A 23,153-nucleotide genomic window follows, 5' to 3' on the forward strand; every position below is an offset into this window, starting at 1 on the left:
TTCTAATGATGTTTTACATTTTCAAGGTTTAGAATAGTCATGCATTATAAATTATCTTGGCTATTTCAAGAGGAATATTTACAGTTGCCTTATAAGGCCAAAATGTGAGTATATATATATATTAGCTTTAATCCTATTTTCCCTAGTCACTTTTTTTTTTAAATAAATATTTCAATAAAATACTTATATATCAAAGCATACGCACCGAAAAATTACTCCTACCCATCCAGAGTACTTCAGTATCTGTAAACAGTGCCAAATGCTGGTTATCAAAGGATACTGCCATCTCAATGATAGCACTATAGGGGTTTCTAAATTCTGGATACTGTTAAAAGATTTTTTTAAAATTAACATCAAAAGTAATGCTACTATATAAATTCATTATAATATATATAACATCATACTACCATATGTGATTGCAATATGTGATCTATGTATATACATATATATATATATACACACACACACACACACATCTGAAAGAAAGTGCTGTGCATTATGGAAAGATTATGGTTTAGGTAGTGACCCTTCCACGAGAGAGAGAGAGAGGGAGAGAACAATATAGCTACATTAAAATTAGCGACCACAATCTTACACTAAGGTCTCAGTCACAGTTAAATATATATATATATATATATATATATATATATATAAAAGAATGATCATTAACTCGGTTAACATACATATTTTTATAAAGAATTGAATGACTAGAACCGAGATTTAAGTAAAAAGGTTTTAATATAAAAACACGACTAGTTTCAGCTTGTAACAGCCTTCATCAGGTGACGTTATAAAAGAAAGAAAAAAGAAAAAACACTAAAACACTGAAGCTTAAATAAACTATGAACATCATAGAGAGTCTCTATACATAATTGACATTAAATCATTGTGGTTGTATTTGAAGCTGTTCTTTCGTTAGTCGTATTGTTGAGAAAGTGCGTGCTTGTAGCATCTCGTGAACGCCAATACATGATTACAGCTGAATGACTATCTGGGAGGTTGTAGCTTGAGTTATTATTTAGATGAACAGGATTGAAGATGATTTCCCTAGATTCTCCGATTTTTCTCTCTAGTTCATCATTGCAACGGAAAATGTTAGTAGATTTTTTCCCAGCAGACTTTGTGACTTTGGCTTTCATCATTAGGATTAGCCTAGAAAAGGATATGACTTGATAATGCACTGGCTCACTGTCTCTTGTAAATAATGTCCCTCATGTGTTCTTCCATACGCAATTCAACAGATTTGACTGTCTGCCGAAAATAAGGAATATCACAATATTTTATATACACCAGGATATTTAAGATGATGATGACAAGGTTTTGGGCGGCTTATTAAAAAACGGATCTTTGGAACTGGAATGAACAAGGTTCTGATATTGTATTTTCTTAGAATTTGTGCTAATTTATGTGAAACTGTACTTATGTAAGGAATAGATATATTGCCTTTGAATCTATTTGTTACTTCTGAGTGATGTCTAGGAGTATTAAGAAGGAATCTTTCAACGATTCTCTTGGAATATCCATTAACTTCGAAAGAAGTTTTGAGATGGTTTATTTCTGTAAGAAGTTCATTTGGGTCATCCAGAAGAGAATGGGCTCTATGTCCCAAGGTGGAAATTATTCCAAGCTTATGAGGAGGGAAGTGATGGGACTGACTATGCAGATATATGTGGGTATGTGTGGGCTTTCTATATATCAATATTTTCAGTTTACCAGAAAAGCAAGTCAGTTTGACATCAAGAAAAGGCAAAGAATTATCCGTTTCAAACTTGGAAGTAAACTTAATACTTTGATGTTGGCTACTGAGATGTTCGAGGAAAACCATAAGGGAATCATGTCCATGGCTCCAAATAATGAAGACATCATCTACATAGTGTTTCCAAACTTTAGGTGTTAAAATAAAGGAAGAGATAGCCTGGTCTCAAAATCCTATAAGTAAATATTTGTGAGTACAGGGGATAAAGGATTACCCATAGCCAGCCCATGATTTTGCTTGTATATAGTATCTTGAAATCTGAAGTAACCGAACTTGATGCAATGTGTAAGCAAGGCTAACATTTTTTTGGATAACTTGTCCTTGAGTGTTAGGACTTCATATGTTGGGACATTAGTGAACAAAGAGGGTTATGTCCAAGCTAGCCATGATTTCATCTTCATTAACTGTAATATCCTTGATGTATGTAACAAATTCTGTTGTGTTCTTGATAAAGGATGGTGACTTGCCTAAAAAACGTTTTAGGTATTTGGCAAGATATTTTGAAAGGTTGTACGTCGGAGAATTAATACCTTCTACAATTGGGCATAGTGGGGTGTTCTCTTTGTGGATTTTAGGAACACCATATATGCGAGGAATTAACAGATGGAGAGAGCATAGAGATAAGCGAATGTTTTGGGATAATTCAGTTGCTGTTTTTAATGTTGTTTGTACGATTTTGATCTCTCTCGAGTATTGAGTAGGTATCATTATGTAGTAATTCAAGCATTTTATTCTGGTAATCTTCAGAGTTGAGGATGACTGTTGCATTGCCTTTATCCGCAGGAAGGATAATTATATCTCTGTTGTTTTTTAAACTTTTAATAGCTTTGTGTTCTGTTGAAGTAATGTTATCTGCAGGTGGTTTTGCGTTATTAATAATAAAAATTGATTCAATAAGTAGAAGTTTTGCATCTTGTGGAGGGAGAAAAAAAGTAGCTTTTTCTATTTTTGTAAGTAGTGTCCTTTGGTATAAATTTTGGGGAAGGAATAAAGTTTAGACCTTTATTAAGGATGCTTTTTTCTACATCTGAAAGTATATAAGAAGATTTGTTGATAACGACTTTGTCAATATTGATGTGCGGTTTTGAGAAGTTCCTATTATTTTGTATTCTTTTTAATGTTTCAAATTTACTTATAAGATTTACTTTGTTATTATATTGTATTGTGGCTGCTTGAGATTCACAGTATGTATTAAAGGTATGCCAACTTTCATTATCTAGAGATTCTTCCAGTGTCTCCGCTATAGTTCTTTTTTTATTGAAAAGAAAAGTGAGAGTTCGTTTAGTATCCGAGATTCTTTCAGACAGTAGGACTAATTTAGCTTTATGATAGATTCTCCTCGCATGTTCAGTTGTTATATTTTCTTTAAAGCACATAAATTTAGGAAAGACAGCATGAAATTTATTATTTATTATTAATAATAAATTTCTATTATTAATAATAAAAGAAACTTCAACAAGACACTGAAGAGGATTGGACTAAGCATCAACAGGTTGGTCTTCTTGAAACGTTGCAAACTTCATGCTGTCTTTCCTAAATTTATGTGCTTTAAACAAAATATAACAACTGAACATGCGAGGAGAATCTATCATAAAGCTAAATTAGTCCTACTGTCTGAAAGAATCTCGGATACTGAACGAACTCTCGCTTTCCTTTTCAATAAAAAAAGAACTATAGCAGAGACACTGGAAGAATCTCTAGATAATGAAAGTTGGCATACCTTTAAATACATACTGTGAATCTCAAGCAGCCACAATACAATATAATAACAAAGTAAATCTTATAAGTAAATTTGAAACATTAAAAAGAATACTACAAAATAATAGGAACTTCTCAAAACCACACATCAATGTTGACAAAGTCTTTATCAACAAATCTTGTATACTTTCAGATGTAGAAAAAAGCATCCTTAGTAAAGGTCTAAACTTTATTCCTTCCCCAAAATTTATACCAAAGGAGACACTACTTACAAAAATAGAAAAAGCAACTTTTTTTCTCCCTCCACAAGATGCAAAACTTCTACGTATTGAATCAATCTTTATTATTAATAACGCAAAACCACTGCAGATAACATTACTTCAACAGAAAGCAAAGCTATTAAAAGTTTAAAAAACAACAGATATAATTATCCTTCCTGCGGATAAAGGCAATGCAACAGTCATCCTCAACTCTGAAGATTACCAGAATAAAATGCTTGAATTACTACATAATGATACCTACTCAATACTCGAGAGAGATCAAACTCGTGAACTTCAAAACTGTACAAACAACTTATTAAAAACAACAACTGAATTATCCCAAAACGTTCGCTTATCTCTATGCTCTCTCCATCTGTTAATTCTTCGCATATATGGTGTTCCTAAAATCCATAAAGAGAACATCCCACTACGTCCAATGGTAGAAGGTATCAATTCTCCGACGTAGGACCTTTCAAAATATCTTGCCAAATACCTAAAAGTTTTTCAGGCAAGTCACCATCCTTTATCAAGAACACTACAGAATTTGTTACATACATCAAGGATATTACAGTTAATGAAGATGAAATCATGGCTAGCTTGGACATAACTTCTCTGTTCACTAATGTCCCAACAGATGACGTCCTAACATTACTCAAGGACAAGTTATCCAAAAAAATGTTAGCCTTGCTTACACATTGCATCAGGTCGAGTTACTTCAAATTTCAAGATACTATATACTTCTACTAACATCTTCTGTTGCAATGAACTAGAGAGCAAAATCGCGGAATCTAGAGAAATCATCTTCAATCCTGTTCATCTAAATAATAACTTGAGCTACAATCTCCCAGATTGTGATTCAGCTGTAATCATGTACTGGCGTTCACGAGATGCTACAAGTACGCATTTTCCCAACAATACAACTAACGAAAGAACAGGCTTTAAATACAACCACAACGACTTAATGTCAATTATGTATAGAGACTCTCTATGATGTTCATAGTTTATTTAAGCTTCAGTGGTTTAGTGTTTTTTCTTTTTTCTTTCTTTTATGTCACCTGATGAAGGCTGTTACAAGCTGAAACTAGTCGTGTTTTTATATTAAAACCTTTTTACTTAAATCTTGGTTCTAGTCATTCAATTCTTTATTAAAAAAAAAAATATATATATATATATATATATATATAGTCATTCAATTCTTTATATAAAAAAAAAAATATATATATATATATATATATATAGTCATTCAATTCTTTATATAAAAAAAAAAATATATATATATATACTATCAGAATTTAAATATGACAACTAATTCAAATAATTCAGGATAAATTAAAAATTTTTGAAATGAATTACCAATGCTTATAGAATGAATATTAACTTCATTAACTCATGATGGTGAGTTAAAAAGTTAACTCACTATAACTCACAGTTAAAGGTTACAATATTACCGTTATATTTGAATTTCAAATATGCAAACTCAACACTATATATACACGTATAATTTTTTTTTCATTAATTACAGGTTTGAAAAAAAATTGTGTGTGTGTTTGTGAAAGAAAGAGAGAGAGACACCAGGCTTGTAATTACAAGCACTGATGGGAAAGAAAAGTTGAACTATGAAAAGAAACTGGCCAAGAAGGTTAGAGGCAACCCAAAAGAATTTTATCACTATGCTCCAATTAAAAGAAAGAATGAAAGTGGAAGAATAATTTTTACTGAATGTAGATAGCATGCTTGTGTCAGAAGCAGATGTGATCATTCAAATAATGAACACACACACTTGGCTAAGATTTATTGGCCTGGTATTACCATTACATTAGATGTTGATGAGAATGAGGTGAATGAGAAGAGAGTTCCAGAGCTGTTGCATAACTTGGACAAAAATTTGACAATTTGACTATAGTAGAAGAGTTTTGGCAGGAGTTAGTGAAAATGAAAAGCAAAATGAAACATCTGGAAGGTGATATTAAGCATCTAAAGGAGAGATTTGCTGATGATAAGGAGGAGTTAATATCATGAAGAAAGAGTCAAAGGATAGTCGTATATCAGTGTATGGGGACTCAATCATTAGAGGTGTGATTACTAATAAAGTGTGCAAAACATGCATTCCTGGTGGAACAATGAAGCAAATAACCGATGTGTTGCAGAAAAAGAAATACCAGGCATCAAAATTAGTGGTAGTCGTGGGCACAAATGACTTAGTTTGGGAGAAAAAGAATGTTGATAGAAACTTGAAGAAGTTGTTGCAGCAGTTAAAGAAGAATAGTGTTGTTGGGAAAGTCGTACGCATGTTGCCCAGATATGACAACAGTGAACTGAGAAGGAGAGCAGAGATAATGAATAGTAAGATGATGAGTTGTGTGAGGCAAAGGGGGGGTTCAATTTGTAAATCTGTGGAGTGAATTTGAAGGGAAGTTGGAATGGTATAAACAACTTCCCTTCCCAACCCCTGTTAGGTTTGGTGTTGGGCATTTAGAAAGACTATTGTTTTCTGAAAAGGCAGAATCAAGAAGTTAATATAGCAAATGATCAGAGTCTACCTGTGAAGCAGGATAGCACAAATCAACAGATTGTATGGCAGAAGAAAGAAGGATATGAGGTTGAAGATGTGGTTGCAGCAGCACAAGATGATGGAATGCATAAAGGTGAGGATTGAGACAGGTAAGAATGGAAATTAGACTATAAGTTCAGTAACTTGAACTAATGATAACAGGTATTTTTTAATTATGTAATAAAAATTGCATAAAATTTCCTGCTTACTATCTGGGTACATTTTTCTTCACAATCTAAAAATAACTGGGCATCTTTGGCTACAAGAACACGAGCTGTACATTCATCTGCAACGACAGTCCAACTGCTCGGAGGTGCATCAAGACCTATAAAAAGTTTTTTTTTTCTTTAAAGGAATTCCTACATATATATTTTTTAAATATTTACTGTTTTATATAATTTTAATGCAAACAATGCCTAAGTATTAAAAAAAATTGCTGTTGAGGGTCAGAGGAAACAATCCATGAGGCCAAAGCTTGAGATGGGTTGAACAGCCATAGAAAAAAAATAATAAATTAGTATCTAAAAAACGAAGATATATGACAAGGTGATTCACTCATTAAATTTATACCTGACAATGGAATCAATACTTCAAGCTTACTGGGAAGGAAATTAAGAATGTGATGAATGCAAAAGAGATGGTAGCGCTCACAACAACAAATGATTTAATAGTGATAAATACAGGATGAGAAAAGACATGAAAAAATTGCTGGAAAAAAAAAAGAAAGAAGTGGGGGAAGGTGAAAATAGTTAGTCTATTTAGCAAATTATGAGAGTAATGAATTAAGGAAGGCTATGATAACATAATTTTATGTGCAGGCTGTGTAGAAGTGGGTGTGAATTCAGTTGGAAGTGATGAGATGAGGCAGAGAGCAAATATTATGAATGATATGTTAGTGGAAATGTGTGAAGAGAAAGGAGTGCAGTTTTTGCTAATGTGTGGAATGAGTTTGAAGGATGAACTGAACAGCATAAGAGTGATGGACTGCATTTGAAAGAATTCAGTGTGTCATTTGAAGAGACTGCTGTTGGAAGGGTGAGTAATGAGTGTGGAGAATAAATCTGAACAAGTAAGACCCAATGTGGAAGAGCAGGAGATTATGGAAGGAAAGATTGAAATGGTGCTTATGAATGGAGAAGTGAGCAGCATGAGTGTAGAATATGAGAGAACAAGTGCAGAAGAAAAACAGGGAAATGGGGAGTCTCAGGGAAACAAAGTGTGAGAAAGGTAGATGCTCAAAGAGGAAGTGAATGTGTGTACAGAAAAGAAACGAATGAGATGGCCAACACCATTTGTTGGTCATCCCATATGTTTGAGATGCATATGAAAGTAATGGGATGGATGACACTATTAGATATTATCATTCATATGGGATGGTCAACGAATGCCCTTGGCTATCCCATATGAACAAGAATATGTAAAAACTGTCATTCGTCTGCCAACAATGTGTTGGCTGAAAATGGCAGTTTTTACATATTATCATTTGTTCAAGTTCGGTGAGTGTGGGGAATAGTTCACTACAGGTAACACTTACAATTGACTCCCCGTGCTTCCATCTCAGTATGGTAACAATGACTGTTCATCTGGGATGGCCCAATTTGTCAACAATTTGGCAAACAGATAGGCCTGCTACATAGCATACTATAACAATGCTGCTTTCAAATTCTGTCAGTTCCTTTTTCGCAGCCATTTCACTCAGGCACAGTTGCACTGACTTGGGAGAATCATATTCCTCCAATTTATACTGCGGACAAATAGATGACTCGTTACATGGCACGATGTGCCTTGCCCATTGGGGTGACCTTTGGCTTCTTTCCAAACAGTGTACTTTTATCACAGTAAGATGACAGCTGCATTGGACAAGGAAGATGGATACAAAATAGTATACTTAGATTTTACAAAGGCTTTTGATAGATTACCACATAAGTTACTTAAACTAGAGTGGATGAGGCTGGATATTAGACTAGCGCATTGGATACGAGATTTACTTGCTGATACCTATTATATAGCCAATGGGGGGGGGGGCAATATCCCAGAAGAGGAAAATCACTAGTGGCGTGCCTCATGGGTGTGTTTTATTTGTATGTTAATGTGACTGAGGAAGATTTGAATGGGGATATTCATAGCTGTTTGCAGATGATGCATATTTGTTATAAGATTAATGTTGAAGAGGTTTTTCATAAAATGGTGGGAGAATTCCTGGAAGCTGGGTAAGGAGGGTATGAGCAAGGCAGTGAGAAACAAGTTTTTTTCATGGAGAGTTGCAAATGATCAAAATCAAGAGTAGAGAGATGTTGTAGCCTTACAAGAAGATTTGAATAGACTGAGTGAATGGCCACAGGAGTAGACATACCAGTTTAATGTTTCAAAATGTAAGGTTTTAAAATTTGGAAAACAAAGATGGGATGTAAAATTTATTCTTGGTGGGGATATATTGCAGGGGGTGGAGGAAATAAGAGATCTTGGGCTGATGGTGGATAAGGGCCTAAAATTTAGAGAATATATTACAAAAATTGTGAGGACAACAACAAATTCTGGCAATGATGTGGAGGACTACTTGTAGAAGTAAGAGATTCTAGTTCCATTTGTATAAGGCCTCGATTAGGCACATATGAACTACTGTGCACAGATTGGATCATCTGGTTTTCAAAAGGATGAAGAGATACTGGAAATGGTCCAGAGATGATTAACTAACATAGTTTCTGGTCTCTGGAATTTTGAGTATGAAGAAAGGCTGAAAAGATGCAATGTGCAAATTCTAGTGAATGGGAGGAAGAGGTGACATATAATAGAAACATACAAATTGGTAAGGGGTTGTTATAAGATTAATGTTGAAGAGGTTTTTTCATAAAATGGTGGGAGCATTCCTGGAAGATGTATAAGGAGGGTGTGAGCAAGACAGTGAGAAACAGGTTTTTTGCATGGAGAGTTGCGAATGATTGAAATGCATTGCCTGAAAGTGTGTATCTAGAAAGAATTTGAATATATTTAAGGCATAGTATGATGAGCTGTGTATAGGACAAAGAGACCTCCTGCAATGAGTCTTTGATTCATGGAGGTTTTGGGATAATAATAATAATAATTTTTGGTTGCATGGAGTGTATTTGATGGTATAAGGGAAATGGATTTGACAGAAAAATTATATACTTGAGGTGAGAGCTAATTCAGAGAAATTTGATTGTCAAGGGAGGAATGGTGAAAATCTGCTATTAAGTTCTGCTAAGATAGTTATAACAGATATAGGAAAACATGATAATGACATGGATGTCAATGAAAAAAGCTACGAATCTGAAATGGGTGGATGGACCTGTATGCATTTAGTCTCATCTTTTTTAAAGTGGGGGGGGACACAGGAAAGAGAAAGGTGCCCATCGAACAGCCAAGCAGACTGCAGATACAAGTAAAAAAAAAAGATATAACTTATGTCTATACACAAATGGCAGAAGCACTGGAACAAAAGGATTAAGTTTGTTGCCTTGGGACTATATTGCAGCATCAGATTGTTGACATTAGTGAAACCTTGATCTCAGTCAGATGTAGCAACTAAAAACACATATAACAGGCATAATATTTTTAGGAGAGGATAGAAGGTTGCTATTAATGATATCAGATGATTTGAATTAAATCAGGTGGGCACTAGCATCATCCTTAGTAGTGGCTGCCATACACATGTTGCTAGGATAGGTCATTATTTTTTTTTGGTAGATATTAGTGATATTGTTATATATAATTGGTGTTGTATTTTGCTTATTTTTTACAATGTTGTTTTTTCTTCTCTTCTTTTCAACCATTTTCTGTCCACTGCAGGATGAAGGCCTCCATCAGTTCTTTCCACCTTTCTCTGTTCTTGGCAATGGTTGACCAATTTTCCCCAACAAAATTTGACATTCATCGCTCCACTTTCTTTTAGGACGTCCTCGGCCTCGTTTCCCTTCTTTTGGAATCCAGTTTGTTAGTATGGTGGTCCATCGTTCATCTTCTCTTCTGGATAGATTTCCGGCCCATTTCCATTTTAGTCGCTTATGGTGAAGAATGATGTCAGTGATGCGAGTCTGGCTTCTTATCCAGGTGTTTCTAATTTATTTGCCAGTGCTTCTGTTAGTGACCAAGTTTCACAACCATATGAGATGAGTGGAAGTATACACTGGTTAAATGCCTTCCTTTTTAAACAGAGTGGGACATCATTGTTTTGAAAAATGCTTTTCAGTTTTCTGAATGCACTCCAGGCAAGTTGAACTCTCCTATTTATTTCTTTTGGAGTCCACAGTTTAGATCAATGAGATGACTTATGTATATGAAGATTCTTTCCAAGAAACTGTTTTCTATTATTATGTTTTTTGGTGTTACAAAATGATTAAACATGATTTTAGTTTTTTCTCTGTTTATTTTTAGACTGACTTTTCTGCTTTCATGATATAGGTCTTCTATTGTTATATTAAGGTCTTCTGGAGTGTTTGCAAAAATTATGATATCATCTGCATATCTCATTATCATCAAATTCTTGACATGCACCCTCAAGGTGTGTACAGGATATGATAGCATTACATGAAAAATTTACATCATTACTAACTTCCTATCTACAATTTTCCTCCAAATCAGTCTGTTACTTGTCAAGACTCCAACATTATCAGTTCTTATATTTCTATTGTCTAAGGCACGTTGCACTGTATCAATCTACCTATATCTTGGTCTTCCTCTGGGTCGTTTTCCTGCCAACCTGGCAGAGAACACATGTTTTGTTAATCTTTCCTCTCCCATTCTGTTTAAGTGACCATACCACCTGAGATTAGCTCTTCTAATGCATTCCTGGATGCTGACAATGTCAAGTTCTTTCCTAATATTCTCATTTTTAATATGATATTGCCATTGATGCCATCTGTTCACACCTCTAATCTTTCTCAGGACTCTCATATCTGCGGTCTCTAGTCTTTGGTCAAGTGTTTTACTTCTGACCCAGCTCTCAGATCCATAAGTTAAAACTGGCTTGAACACTGTCTTGTAAACAGCTAATTTAGTGTTCCGACTAATTTCTCTCTTATTCCATATGAATTTATTCAATTGACTTCCCACCATACCAGTTTTGTTGATTCTGTTGTCTATTTCCATATTTAATTTACTATCTTCACTAAAAATCATGCCTAACTAGCTGAAATGTTTTACTTGTTCCACAGGTTCCCCGTTCACAACACGGTTGACATTTTCAACAATTCTACCTATTTTCATTGTCTTTGTCTTTTTAATGCTGACCTTCATACCAAATCTATTACAACAGTTATTCAATTTAGTCAGGGAATCTTGCAAACTTGAAGCGGATTTATTTAGAAGTATAACATCGTCCGCATAAAGCAAAGAGCTGACATTATTCTCCAATTCTGATATCATTTTTAATACCACTTTCCTTCATAATGTGATCCATATAGATAATGAATAACAGAGGGGATAATGTGCATTATTGTCTCACACCAGATTTAACATTAAACCAGCTTCCTGTACTTCCTTCAATTCTAACTGCTGACTTACAACTCATATAAAGACTAAGTATTGCTTGATATAATGCCGTATTGACACCATATAACTGTAGCATTTTGAATAGCTTTTCTCTTGGCACCTTGTCATATGCCTTTTGCAGGTCTACAAAATTTAAATACAGATCTTTGTTATATTCCCATGCTTTCTCAACTATTTGTCGTAAAGTGAAGATTTGATCCTGACAGCCTCTATTTGGCCTGAATCCAGCTTGTTCTTCACCAAGCTTTTCTTCCACAATTCTTCTCAACCGTTTCTCAAGTATACTTGCATAGATCTTGCCAGGAACACTCAGTAGGGAAATACCTCTGTAATTCTCACATTCAGTTTTATTTCCCTTTTTATATATGGGTACTATGAGAGATCTACTCCAATCATCGGGAATTCATCCCTCCGTCCAGACTTTCTGAACTATGTAGTGCAGCCACTGTAAGACTTTTATACCACTATACATCAGCATTTCTAGTCTAATATCATCTACTCCTGCTGCCTTTCCACATTTTAGCCTTTGATGGCTTTTTCTACTTCAAGTATGGATATATATTCCTGACTGTATAACTGTTGAGTGATTTTTACCACTGTGCTATCACTGCTTGTTTCATTTAGCAATTTTTCGAAGTAATTACTCCTAACTTCAAAGATATCTTTTTCTCCTGTTTTCATGTCCCCTTTAACATCTCGAACTACTTTTATAGCACTCTTTCATCCATTTCTAAGCTTTTTCAACAATCTCCAGAATATCTTCCCCCTTTCTTGATATTTATTTTCTATGTTCCTGCCAAAGTCCTCCCATTACTTTTGTTTAGCTAGTTTTACATCAGTGTTTCGCTTTCTTACATTTGTCTCTGTATTCTCTAAGAGCAAAAGCCAACTTATTTGCCAGGAACTTTTGATATGTTTTCTTCTTTTCCTTCACTGCCTCTTTAACTTCCTCTGTCCACCATGGAGTTCTGATTTTTCTATCTTTACAGATTACCTCATCACATGCCTCTCTTGCTGAATCAATCAGTGTTTTCTTCAAGGCTTGCCAATGAATCTCCAAGGTTTGGTTCCTGTTCTCAAACTCTTTCATTTTTTCTTCAATAATCTTTGTGTATTTTAGTCTGCAGTTCATCTGAGAGCTGCTCAACTTTTATTCGCCTTAAAACTTTCTTACATGTTATTCTTTTCAATATGAAATTCAATTTTATCCTGCTCAAGACTAAGTAGTGATCACCTCCAATTTCAAATCCTCTATATACTTTGGTGTCCTGCACTAGGGAGAAAACATCACTATCAACAATAACATAGTCAATGAGACTTTTCTTATTTCTTGCTTCTTCTCTCCATGTGAATTTGTGCACATTTTTATGTTGGAACATGGTGTAAGTAATAACCACTCCATGTCCTGAGCAGAAATCCAACAGGTATTTGCCATTATTATTAGCTTTGCTCTTTTCTCCAAATTTTCTCAAAATATTTTTGTATGTCTGACAATCATTTCCTACTCTGCTATTTAGATTCCCAACAAGGACCAACTTTTCCTTTTTCATTGTGTCAATTGCTTTTTCTAAAGCATCAAAAAATTCCTCTTCTACCTTAGTAGAACCTTCTGTGGGACCATAGGCACAAATAAGTCTCACTGTCCAATTCCCCATTCTGATATTAGCCCACATCACTCTACTTGAAACTGCCTGCCATTCAAGAAGAGTAGTCTTGTATTTTGTGTTGAATACTATGGCTACTCCTTCTTTTCCTTGATTCTCATTGCCTGAATATAACATTTTGTATTTATTGCTCAGAAAGATCTCACCAGTTTTTGTCTTTTTTGTGTCAGTCACCCCTATTATGTCAATCTGGTACATATCTAATTCCTCAGCTAGCTCCATTTCTTTGCCATTCAGGCTTCTTATGTTGATAGTACCGATCTTTAACTCTGTTGATGTTGAGTTGGGGTGTGCTTTCAGATTTGTTCCAGTAGCTGACTTTTCGCTATTCACCCTGGTTCCCTGGCGAAAACAATGGGGGCCTAGTTTAACCGGGCAACACCCCAGCCGGCATGAAATTTTGTCATGTTGTACAATCATTTTGTATATTATTTTGTTAAGCCAATAAGAATACAATTTGGTCGGCTAAATCCCAAATTGCCAGCCCATCCTCATTCGTTCAGTATCCAGGTATATACCCAACAGGGTGCACCACGAGAAGATGAGGATTGGACATTAGGTCAGAAGCCCTGGTCGGTTCTCCGCATTCCTTTAAAGGCTATGTGGAGGTCTCCTCTCAGTTATACAGCTTTGTCTCTTAAGAATCCCCTTCTGCATATCTTAGGTGTGTTAAGTGAGGATTGGACATTAGGTCAGAAGCCCTGGTCGGTTCTCCGCATTCCTTTAAAGGCTATGTGGAGGTCTCCTCTCAGTTATACAGCTTTGTCTCTTAAGAATCCCCTTCTGCATATCTTAGGTGTGTTAAGTTTCTGTTATTAATTTTTATACAAAGGTTTGTCCAGTTTACATTATTAAATATTTCCTGAAGGACCATGTTGTTAAGTCAACTATTATTACATGATATACTTTCAGAAATGTTTTTTTATTATGACACCAATGCATACAAGAAAAATGGCAACCAAGACATCGATGTTCACTGATATCACTGATGTAGTATGTGTTTAATGTGTTCGCTGCTGAGAGTGAATGATCTGTGGTATGAGGGAGAGAATGGAGAAAATATTTCATAAGTGAGTATAAGAATGAAGTGACTGACATTGGCAAGATTGTGGAAGTGTTGTGGAGAACATAGTGGAAGCAGTGAATGATAGTATACAAAATATGAATGAGAGTTTGAAAGTGGCTGAAAGTAATAATGTAGATGATGAGATGCTAGCACAGAAAGAAACTGCATGCTTATGCAAACTCCTTCACAGGACAAAAAGTGAGCTCAAGCAACTGGAGAAACAACTGGCATCTGTACAGCAGGACAGAGAATGAAAAAAAGAGCGAAAGCATAAAAGTGTCAGAAACTGGGAGAAAAGAGATAATATTGTACGGTGATTCAATGATAACAGGTATATTTAATGAGAAAGTGACAAAAGCAGATTTTCCAGGTGTGAAGATAAAGGACGTTAGTAAAGCTTTAAATTTGAAGAAGAAAGAATCAAATTAATTAATTGTTTTGGCAGGCAGAAATTATTTGAAAGGTGAGAAATATGCAATGAGAGAACATTGCATATTTCCCAAGGAGACAATGAGAAGATTGTGCAGGAGGAATAGTGTGCAATTATAGATGTGTGGAGTGAATCTGATGGATGTGAGTACTTGTATATGCCTGATGGACTGCATTTAAATAGTTTTGGAGTTAGGTGATTGGAGAAAGTGTTGTTCAGTGAGAGTTTGGTTTGGAAGTGCAAAACCAGAGAAACTAGAGATTGGGGGGGGGGGGGGGGGCAATCTAGCATGTGTATGTAGCCACCTCGATAGATAGTGTAGGAATGATTATTAAGAGCTGGGTTCAGGTTCCCACATTTTGAATCTGAATGGGCAGGTAATGGCATTATGTAAGAGTAACTGTGGGCACAAGAGGATGTTGAAATGCATGTATACAAATGCTGAGTATCAGAAATAAAGGAGAGAAGTTTTTAGCATTGGTCGGCTCCACTTCGCCAAAAAATTATGGCATTAGCAAGATCTGGTTGTCAGAGAATGCTGTAGTTACAGGGATAGAATGTAATGGATATTCTATTTTCAGAGATGATAGAAGAAATACAGGAACAGGGGTTTTATTAATGATAGCTGAACTTCAGCCAACAAAAAAGAAATTAATGAAGAGTGTAGATCTGACAGAAATGGTTCATTTGAGGCTGTCTGGTGTGAGATATAGGCCAAATATATTGTTGGTTGCTGCTATAGAAGAAAATGTGGATGACATGCATCAGGAGATTAGCGCAATAAGTGCAGGTCAAGCAATTATCACGAGAGACTTAAACTATGGTGATATAGATTGGAAGGAGGAAAGGGCAAAATGGAAATGGAATTTATACAGTTACTAAGGGATAATTACCTGAAAGAGCACATGTGGAAGGGGCCAGGGGTTTGAGAGTGCTGAATCTAGTAACAGCATCAGAAGATCTATCCATAACTGCAATAGCAACTCTACCTCCAATCTGGGAAAGTGACCATGCAGTCTTGTCCAACATGTTGAAATTTCAGTCAAGAAAGGGTTAGTCAGAACTACAAAGCTGGCAATTGTGACAAACTTTGGAGACAACTTGGAGCAGTGCCATGGCATGAGCCTATACATGGAACGAATGTCATTAGTGCATGGAAAGTGGTAAAGGATTGTTTGAGCAAGGCAGTATCAGAGTGCATGCCCAGGGTCAGAAAGATAAACTGAGTAGGGATTAAGTGGATGACTAACAATATAAAGCAGGAGCTGCAATTAAAAAAGAAAGAAAGCATTGTGGTAGGAATATAAACAACAATGTGATCAGCATACCCATGAGCAGCATAAAGCACAAACAAGAGTAACCAGTATGGTAAGAAAGACTAAATCAGATTTCGAGAGAAAATTAGTGAAGCAGCCAAAGTAAATCCAAAAGAGTTTTTTTCACTACGTAGCAAATAACAGAAAGAATGATCATGGAAAGATAAGTTTACTCTGTGCTGATGGTAGGAAAGCGACAGAAGAAATAGTTTAGTTACTAAGTGATCACTTTGGAAGGGTATATCATTCAGGTGGTGATTTTGCAGTTACTGAGATGACAGAGACTGATGTGATCATTGTGATAGATGAAATGGAGGTACTCGGTATATTAAAAAATATCGATATGAATACAGCAGTGGGCCAGGACGATATAACTGCTCATGTGCTACGAGAATGTGGAATCGAACTGGCAGTGTCTCTGATGAAGTTGTTTAATCTAAGTCTCAGCTCTGGCAAGGTTACAAGGGAGTGGAAAAAGGGTAAGATGGTTCTGTAAAAATAATCATAATTTAAAATTATGAATATTTTTACAAATTGTTTATGTTAGTATATTTTTAGTTTTGATTTCATAACATGTATATGTGCCCTTGTGATGTGCCTGTTATTGATATTATTATTATTATTGTCAAAATGAAATGTAAAGCATTTGAAAAATTGATGTGCTTACTAGATTCTGATAATTATATTACTTTCAATCCTTGTTATTGTAATTTAAAATGATCAAATATTGTGTTTTGAAAAGACATTCTCATTACACTAACAGAGACGATATGTCAGTCATTATACGTAACTTCTCGGTTACAATTTACAGGGAGTGTGCATGCCTGTCGAGGAGTTTGATGCGTGATTGACAGCTGACAGAGAGAGTGTTCAGTATCAAAGTAAGGAGGAAAACAAGAGAGTTAATGGAAGTTTAAGAATGCAGACCAGAGAAAGTAAGTATTGCTCTCTCTGTGCAAGCATATTCCTAACTGCATCAACTGAAAAAGAAATTTACTTTTGCTAAAGCACTTCATATCTATGCTTGCACAGAGAAAGCAATACTTAGAGAGCAAATTCAAACAGCCTGCAAAAAATCTAGCAATAACTCAAAATCAGGTTTCAAATTTACAATCCGAACTATCTAGCTTTATGAATTCAGATATTTTGATTGTGCTTGAAAGAATCACTGACAATTCGGCTAAATATATTCTAAAAAATAATAAAGAAAAACTTAAGGACAAATTTCATAATTAAAAACAACAGCAAAATTTAAATGCCAATCATACGAATCCAACCTATCAAGATATCTCTTCTCCGGTAAACAGTTCTAACAGTGAACAACGAACAAGTGAGACAAGGAACGACTAACCACCTGCAAGCAACAGTCATGTGATCAACTTATCAAGCTACACCTTAAATAACGGTCAACTTGCACTTCTTGATAAAGGCCTTAACTTCGCAGTAGCACCTAGAACTGTTAATAAACTGGATTTTATATACCACATAGAAAGAGACATTAAGTCTCTTCCTATTAATATAGCTGATAAAATTCTATTAGAAACCAGCAATGTTTTGAATAAAAAGAAAACCTTATATAGCAATCTTACAAAAACAGAACAAGCAGCAATCAAGTCATTGAAAGCTAATCAAGATATAATTATAACAAAATCTGACAAAGGTAATGCCACTGTCATCCTTGGCAGGTCAACTTACATTCATCAGATGAATCAACTAGTCTCCGATAACAGCACCTATCAGCTTGTAAACTATAATCCAACTAATAGAATAAAGAAGAAAACTGAGAAATTACTTAAATCCATCAGACACTATTAAAAAACTTATACCCCATTACGCCCGTTTTCCCAGAATATATGGTGTTCCTAAAGTACACAAATAAAATATTCCGTTTCGGCCGATAATTGAAGGAATAGACAGCCCTAATTACCACCTAGCCAAGAAATTAGCGTCAACACTCAAGGAGTTGATAGGTCATTCACTCCCCCCCCTCCCTATATAAAGAACACACAACACTTTATAAACAAGTTATAAACATAACACTCGGCAAAGATGATTTATTAGTTAGTTTTGATGTTTATGCCCTTTTCACATGTGTCCCAATCGGTGACACACTTCTTTTCCTATGGAACAAATTTCCGCCTGACATTACAGCCCTCTTTGTCCACATACTACGTTCCGTTTACTTTGTGTGGCAAAATAAATTTTACCTACAAAAAGAAGGTACGGCCATGGGCTCACCACTATCCCTGCCAATTGCTAATTTTATATGGAAGATTTTGAGCAAAGTGCTCTTGATTCCTTTACTCTAAAACTTACAGTGTGGCTTAGATACGCTGACGATGTTTTCGTTATCTGGCCACATGGTAGACAAACATTAAAAACATTCCTTAGCCACCTGAACAAACAACATGAATGCATACAATTTATTATCGAAATTGAAAATCAGAACTCGCTCCCGTTCCTCGATACACTGGTCACGTCTTCCCTCAGGCAGTCTATCCTTCAAGGTTTACAGCAAACTGACACATACTGGCCAATATATATACATGCTAACTCATATCGCAAAAATTTGGAGTCATTAACACCCTTAAAAACAGAGCTATAACAATTTGCTCTAATCAACAAGCTCTTAAACAAGAATTAAAAATTATTAGCAACACATTTATAAATAATTGCTATAACAAAAATACTATTAATAAAGTTCTTCATAAAACTTCATCAAAAAAGAATATAGATTACAGTAAAACCATAGCCATCCCATACATAAAGGGTTATCAGCAAAAATCAATAGAATCCCACACCATTATAATCTCAATGTCACTTTTAAACCATCCATAAAATTAAAAAGCATATTCAACTCCTCTAAGAATCATCTCTTCCCATTGGCACATCCTGGAGTTTATTGCATCTACTGCACCTGTAACTTACCTTATATTGGTGAAAATGGACGTACAATCCCTATAAGTAAAAAATAACACAAAAGACACATTAAATATAACAATTTTGGTGAAGCAGGCTTCTCAGATCAAGTTCTCAACACCCTACACCAAACTGATTGGAAAAGTACCTGCTCTTCACAATATACAAAAACCTGGTATAAAAGAAAATTTAAAGAAGCCTGTGAAATTCTGATTAACCATCCTAATCTCGACAATAACAGTGGCATAAAAATTCCAAGAATTTGGATGGCACATATTCACCCACTTAGTATCTAGCATACTTTATCACTTTAGGAAACTATTCCATACCACTCGGTTGAAATTTATATGCATAATCACATTGTTTTTAAAAAAAAAAAAAAATATATATATATATATATATATATATATATAAGAATATTAACATGTTTATATATATGACAGAATGATCATTAACTCGGTTAACATACATATTTTTCTTAAGAATTGAATGACTAGAACTGAGATTTAAGTAAAAAGGTTTTAATATAAAAACACTACTAGTTCGGCCTGTAGTCACAGCCTTCTTCAGGTGACATTATAAAAGAAAGAAAAAACACTAAACATTGAAGGTTAAAAGACTATGAACAACATAGACAGTCTCTATACATAATTAGCATGAAAACATTGTAGTTGTATTTGAAGCTGTTCTTTCATTTGTTGCATTATTGGGAAAGTGCGTGCTTGCAGCATCACGTGAACGCCAGTACATGATTACAGCTGAATGACTATCTGAGAGATTGTAGCTCAAGTTGTTATTTAGATGAACAGGATCGAAGATGATGTCTCTAGATTCTCCGATTTTTCTCTCTAGTTCGTCACTGCAACGGAAGATGTTAATAGATTTTTCCCAGCAGACTTTGTGACTTTGGTTTTCATCATTAGGATTAGCCAAGAAAAGGATATGACTTGATAATGCACTGGCTCTTGTAAGTAATGTCCCTCATGTGTTCTTAAATACGCAATTCGACAGATTTGTCTGTCTCCCCAAAATAAGAAATATCACAATCACACAATATTTTATATACACCAGGGTATATTTGAGTTGATGATGACAAGGTTTTGGGTGGCTTATTAAGAAATGGATCTTTGGAAGTGGAGTGAACAAGGTTCTGATATTGTATTTTCTTAGAACTTTTGCTAATTTATGTGAAACAGTACTTATGTAAGGAATAGATATACTGCCTTTGAATCTATTTGTTTCTTCTGAGTGATGTCTAGGAGGATTAAGAAAGAATTTTTCAATGATTCTCTTGGAATATCCATTAACTTCGAAAGAAGTTTTGAGATGGTTTATTTCTGTAAGAAGTTCATTTGGGTCATCCAGAAGAGAATGGGCTCTATGTCCCAAGGTGGAAATTATTCCAAGCTTATGAGGAGGGAAATGATGGAACTGACTGTGCAGATATCTGTTGGTATGTGTGGGCTTTCTATATATCGATATTTTAAGTTTACCAGAAGAGCAAGTCAGTTTGACATCAAGGAAAAGGCAAGGAATTATCCGTTTCAAGCTCTCGAGCTTGAAAAGGATAATTCCTTGCCTTTTCTTGATGTCAAACTGACTCGCTTTTCTGGTAAACTCAAAATATCTTAGAAGAAACAAATAGATTCAAAGGCAATATATCTATTCCTTACATAAGTACTGTTTCACATAAATTAAAAGTTCAAAGAAAATACAATATCAGAACCTTGTTCACTCCACTTCCAAAGATCCGTTTCTTAATAAGCCACCCAAAACTTTGTCATCATCAACTCAAATACCCTGGTGTATATAAAATATTGTGTGATTGCGATATTCCTTATTTTGAGCAGACAGACAAATCTGTCGAATTGCATATGGAAGAACACATGAGGAACATTACTTACAAGAGACAGCGAGCCAGTGCATTATCAAGTCATATCCTTTTCTCGGCTAATCCAAAGTCACAAAGTCTGCTGGGAAAAATCTACTAACATCTTCCGTTGCAGTGACGAACTAGAGAGAAAAATCGTGGAATCTAGAGAAATCATCTTCAATCCTGTTCATCTAAATAACAACTCGAGCTACAACCTCCCAGATAGTCATTCAGCTGTAATCATGTACTGGCGTTCACGTGATGCTGCAAGCACTCACTCTCCCAACAATGTAACAAATGAAAGAACAGCTTCAAATACAACTACAACGTTTTCATGCTAATTATGTATAGAGACTGTCTATGTTGTTCATTGTCTTTTAACCTTCACTGTTTAGTGTTTTTTCTTTCTTTTATAATGTCACCTGAAGAAGGCTGTTACAGGCCGAAACTAGCAGTGTTTTTATATTAAAACTTTTTTACTTAAATCTCGGTTCTAATCATTCAATTCTTCATAAAATATATATATATATATATATATATATATATATATATAAACATGTTGCTCTCCACCCCAACTCTTAGTTTTGTAACCTAATAGATAATAATAATAATAAGACCAGTGGTGGCTGGTGAAAATTTGGGGGTGCTGCATATACAAAATTTTAAAAAAATAATAAATTAAAATAAAAAACTTCTTTTTTTCCTAATCAGTAACCAATTTATTAATAAATAAATTTACATATTAAAAAATTGCTTTATTAAAAATATTTCACCCTCACCACGAACAAACACCAATAATAAAAGTTTCGTATCTCACAGAAATAACGCACGCATGCATACAGCTTATCTGTAAGTGACACTGCCCAAAACGAGCAATGTCGGAATCACTTGTAACATGCAATCACAAGCGCAAACGAATATCGGCGAGTCTAGCTGCATTTGGCCGAACGCAATAATTCTGACAATGCGTTAGATCGCAGTGCATTTGTTTTGTATAACGATAATTGAGAAAATATAATTCTTTTCATATTTTCAACAATGACACTAGTCATAATTCAGCCTAGTATCTATAATAAATAAATAATTATATGCTATTTTAACAAAATAAAATAAGATTTTCAAAAAATAGTTCACCCTCGCCACGAACATGCACCTATAATAAAAGTTTCGTATCTCACAGAAATAAAATGCACATACATACAAGTTATCTGTAAGAGACACTATCCAAATGAGCAGTGTCGAAATCACTTGTAACGTGCAATCACAAGCACAAACGAATATTGGCAAGTCGAGCTGCGATTGGCCGAACATGATAATTCCGACACTGCATTAGATTGCAGTGCATTTGTTTTGTAATCTAAAGTGTTAATCGAACAATTCCAATTATTAACTATTCAGTCAATGTCGAAACATAAGCTGTAACCTTTAACATGTTGTATTGCATTTATATAATGTTGCAAGCATTGTTATTATTTATAAACACAAACAAAATTTAATTTTTTCATTTTTTCCTTGGGGGTGCTGCAGTGTCGCAGTTCTTATGTACGAGCCACCACCGAATAAGACTCTAGCTTTGATTTAGTCAAGGTTTTTTTTTTTTTCACCAGAGATCATCCCAATAATTGTAGTAACTGTTGGTCAGTAACTTTAACAAACTATGTAGATTGTAGTGAAGCTTGTTTCTCTGCATATATTGTGTATGCTTCAGAGCAGGGTTTCTCAAACTGTGTTCCGCGGAAGGTGAATAGGTGTTCCGCGAGAAGTTCTGAAATTTGTCATTTTAGTTTTCTGAGCATTTTTCATGAATAATTATTTTATAGTAAAAATATTCTGATGAGAATAATATTCATGAATATGTCGAAAAGCTCAGACCCAGAACACCTAATAACATCTGTGTATTGTTAATTTTCACTCATCGAAACCTTTCAACATTTGGGAAAGGGAATGCCGCTGTTTATGACAGGTCATAAAAATTGCCTGCAAGCCCATTACAACAATTGGTGTCATATCCTCTGTTCTCAAAACTGAAGGAAATGACATCTCTGTAGCAAATGTCAGAATATTTTTAAAAATGGAAATATTCATAAATTACCGTTAATTTTCACACATCGA

General features: G+C 34.9%; 1 protein-coding gene across 2 annotated transcripts in view; it reads right to left on the reverse strand.

Annotated features, from left to right (window-relative positions):
• The window catches only part of Vps16A (vacuolar protein sorting 16), a 432,364-nt gene that overhangs the window by 303,866 nt on the left and 105,345 nt on the right, over window positions 1-23,153 (reverse strand). For both annotated transcript variants that reach the window (XM_090412822.1, XM_090412821.1), the window contains exons 6-7: window positions 6,475-6,590; window positions 206-325 (exon numbers count right to left, since the gene is read on the reverse strand). In XM_090412822.1, coding sequence (XP_090268948.1) covers window positions 206-325; window positions 6,475-6,590 — 236 coding nt within the window. The remainder of the gene's footprint in view (window positions 1-205; window positions 326-6,474; window positions 6,591-23,153) is intronic.

Source organism: Typopeltis vanoorti, chromosome 23 (genome assembly GCF_054136105.1).
Source record: "Typopeltis vanoorti isolate ZY-2024b chromosome 23, IOZ_Tvanoo_1.0, whole genome shotgun sequence".
In the NCBI taxonomy this organism is placed as follows: Eukaryota; Metazoa; Arthropoda; class Arachnida; order Uropygi; family Thelyphonidae; genus Typopeltis; species Typopeltis vanoorti.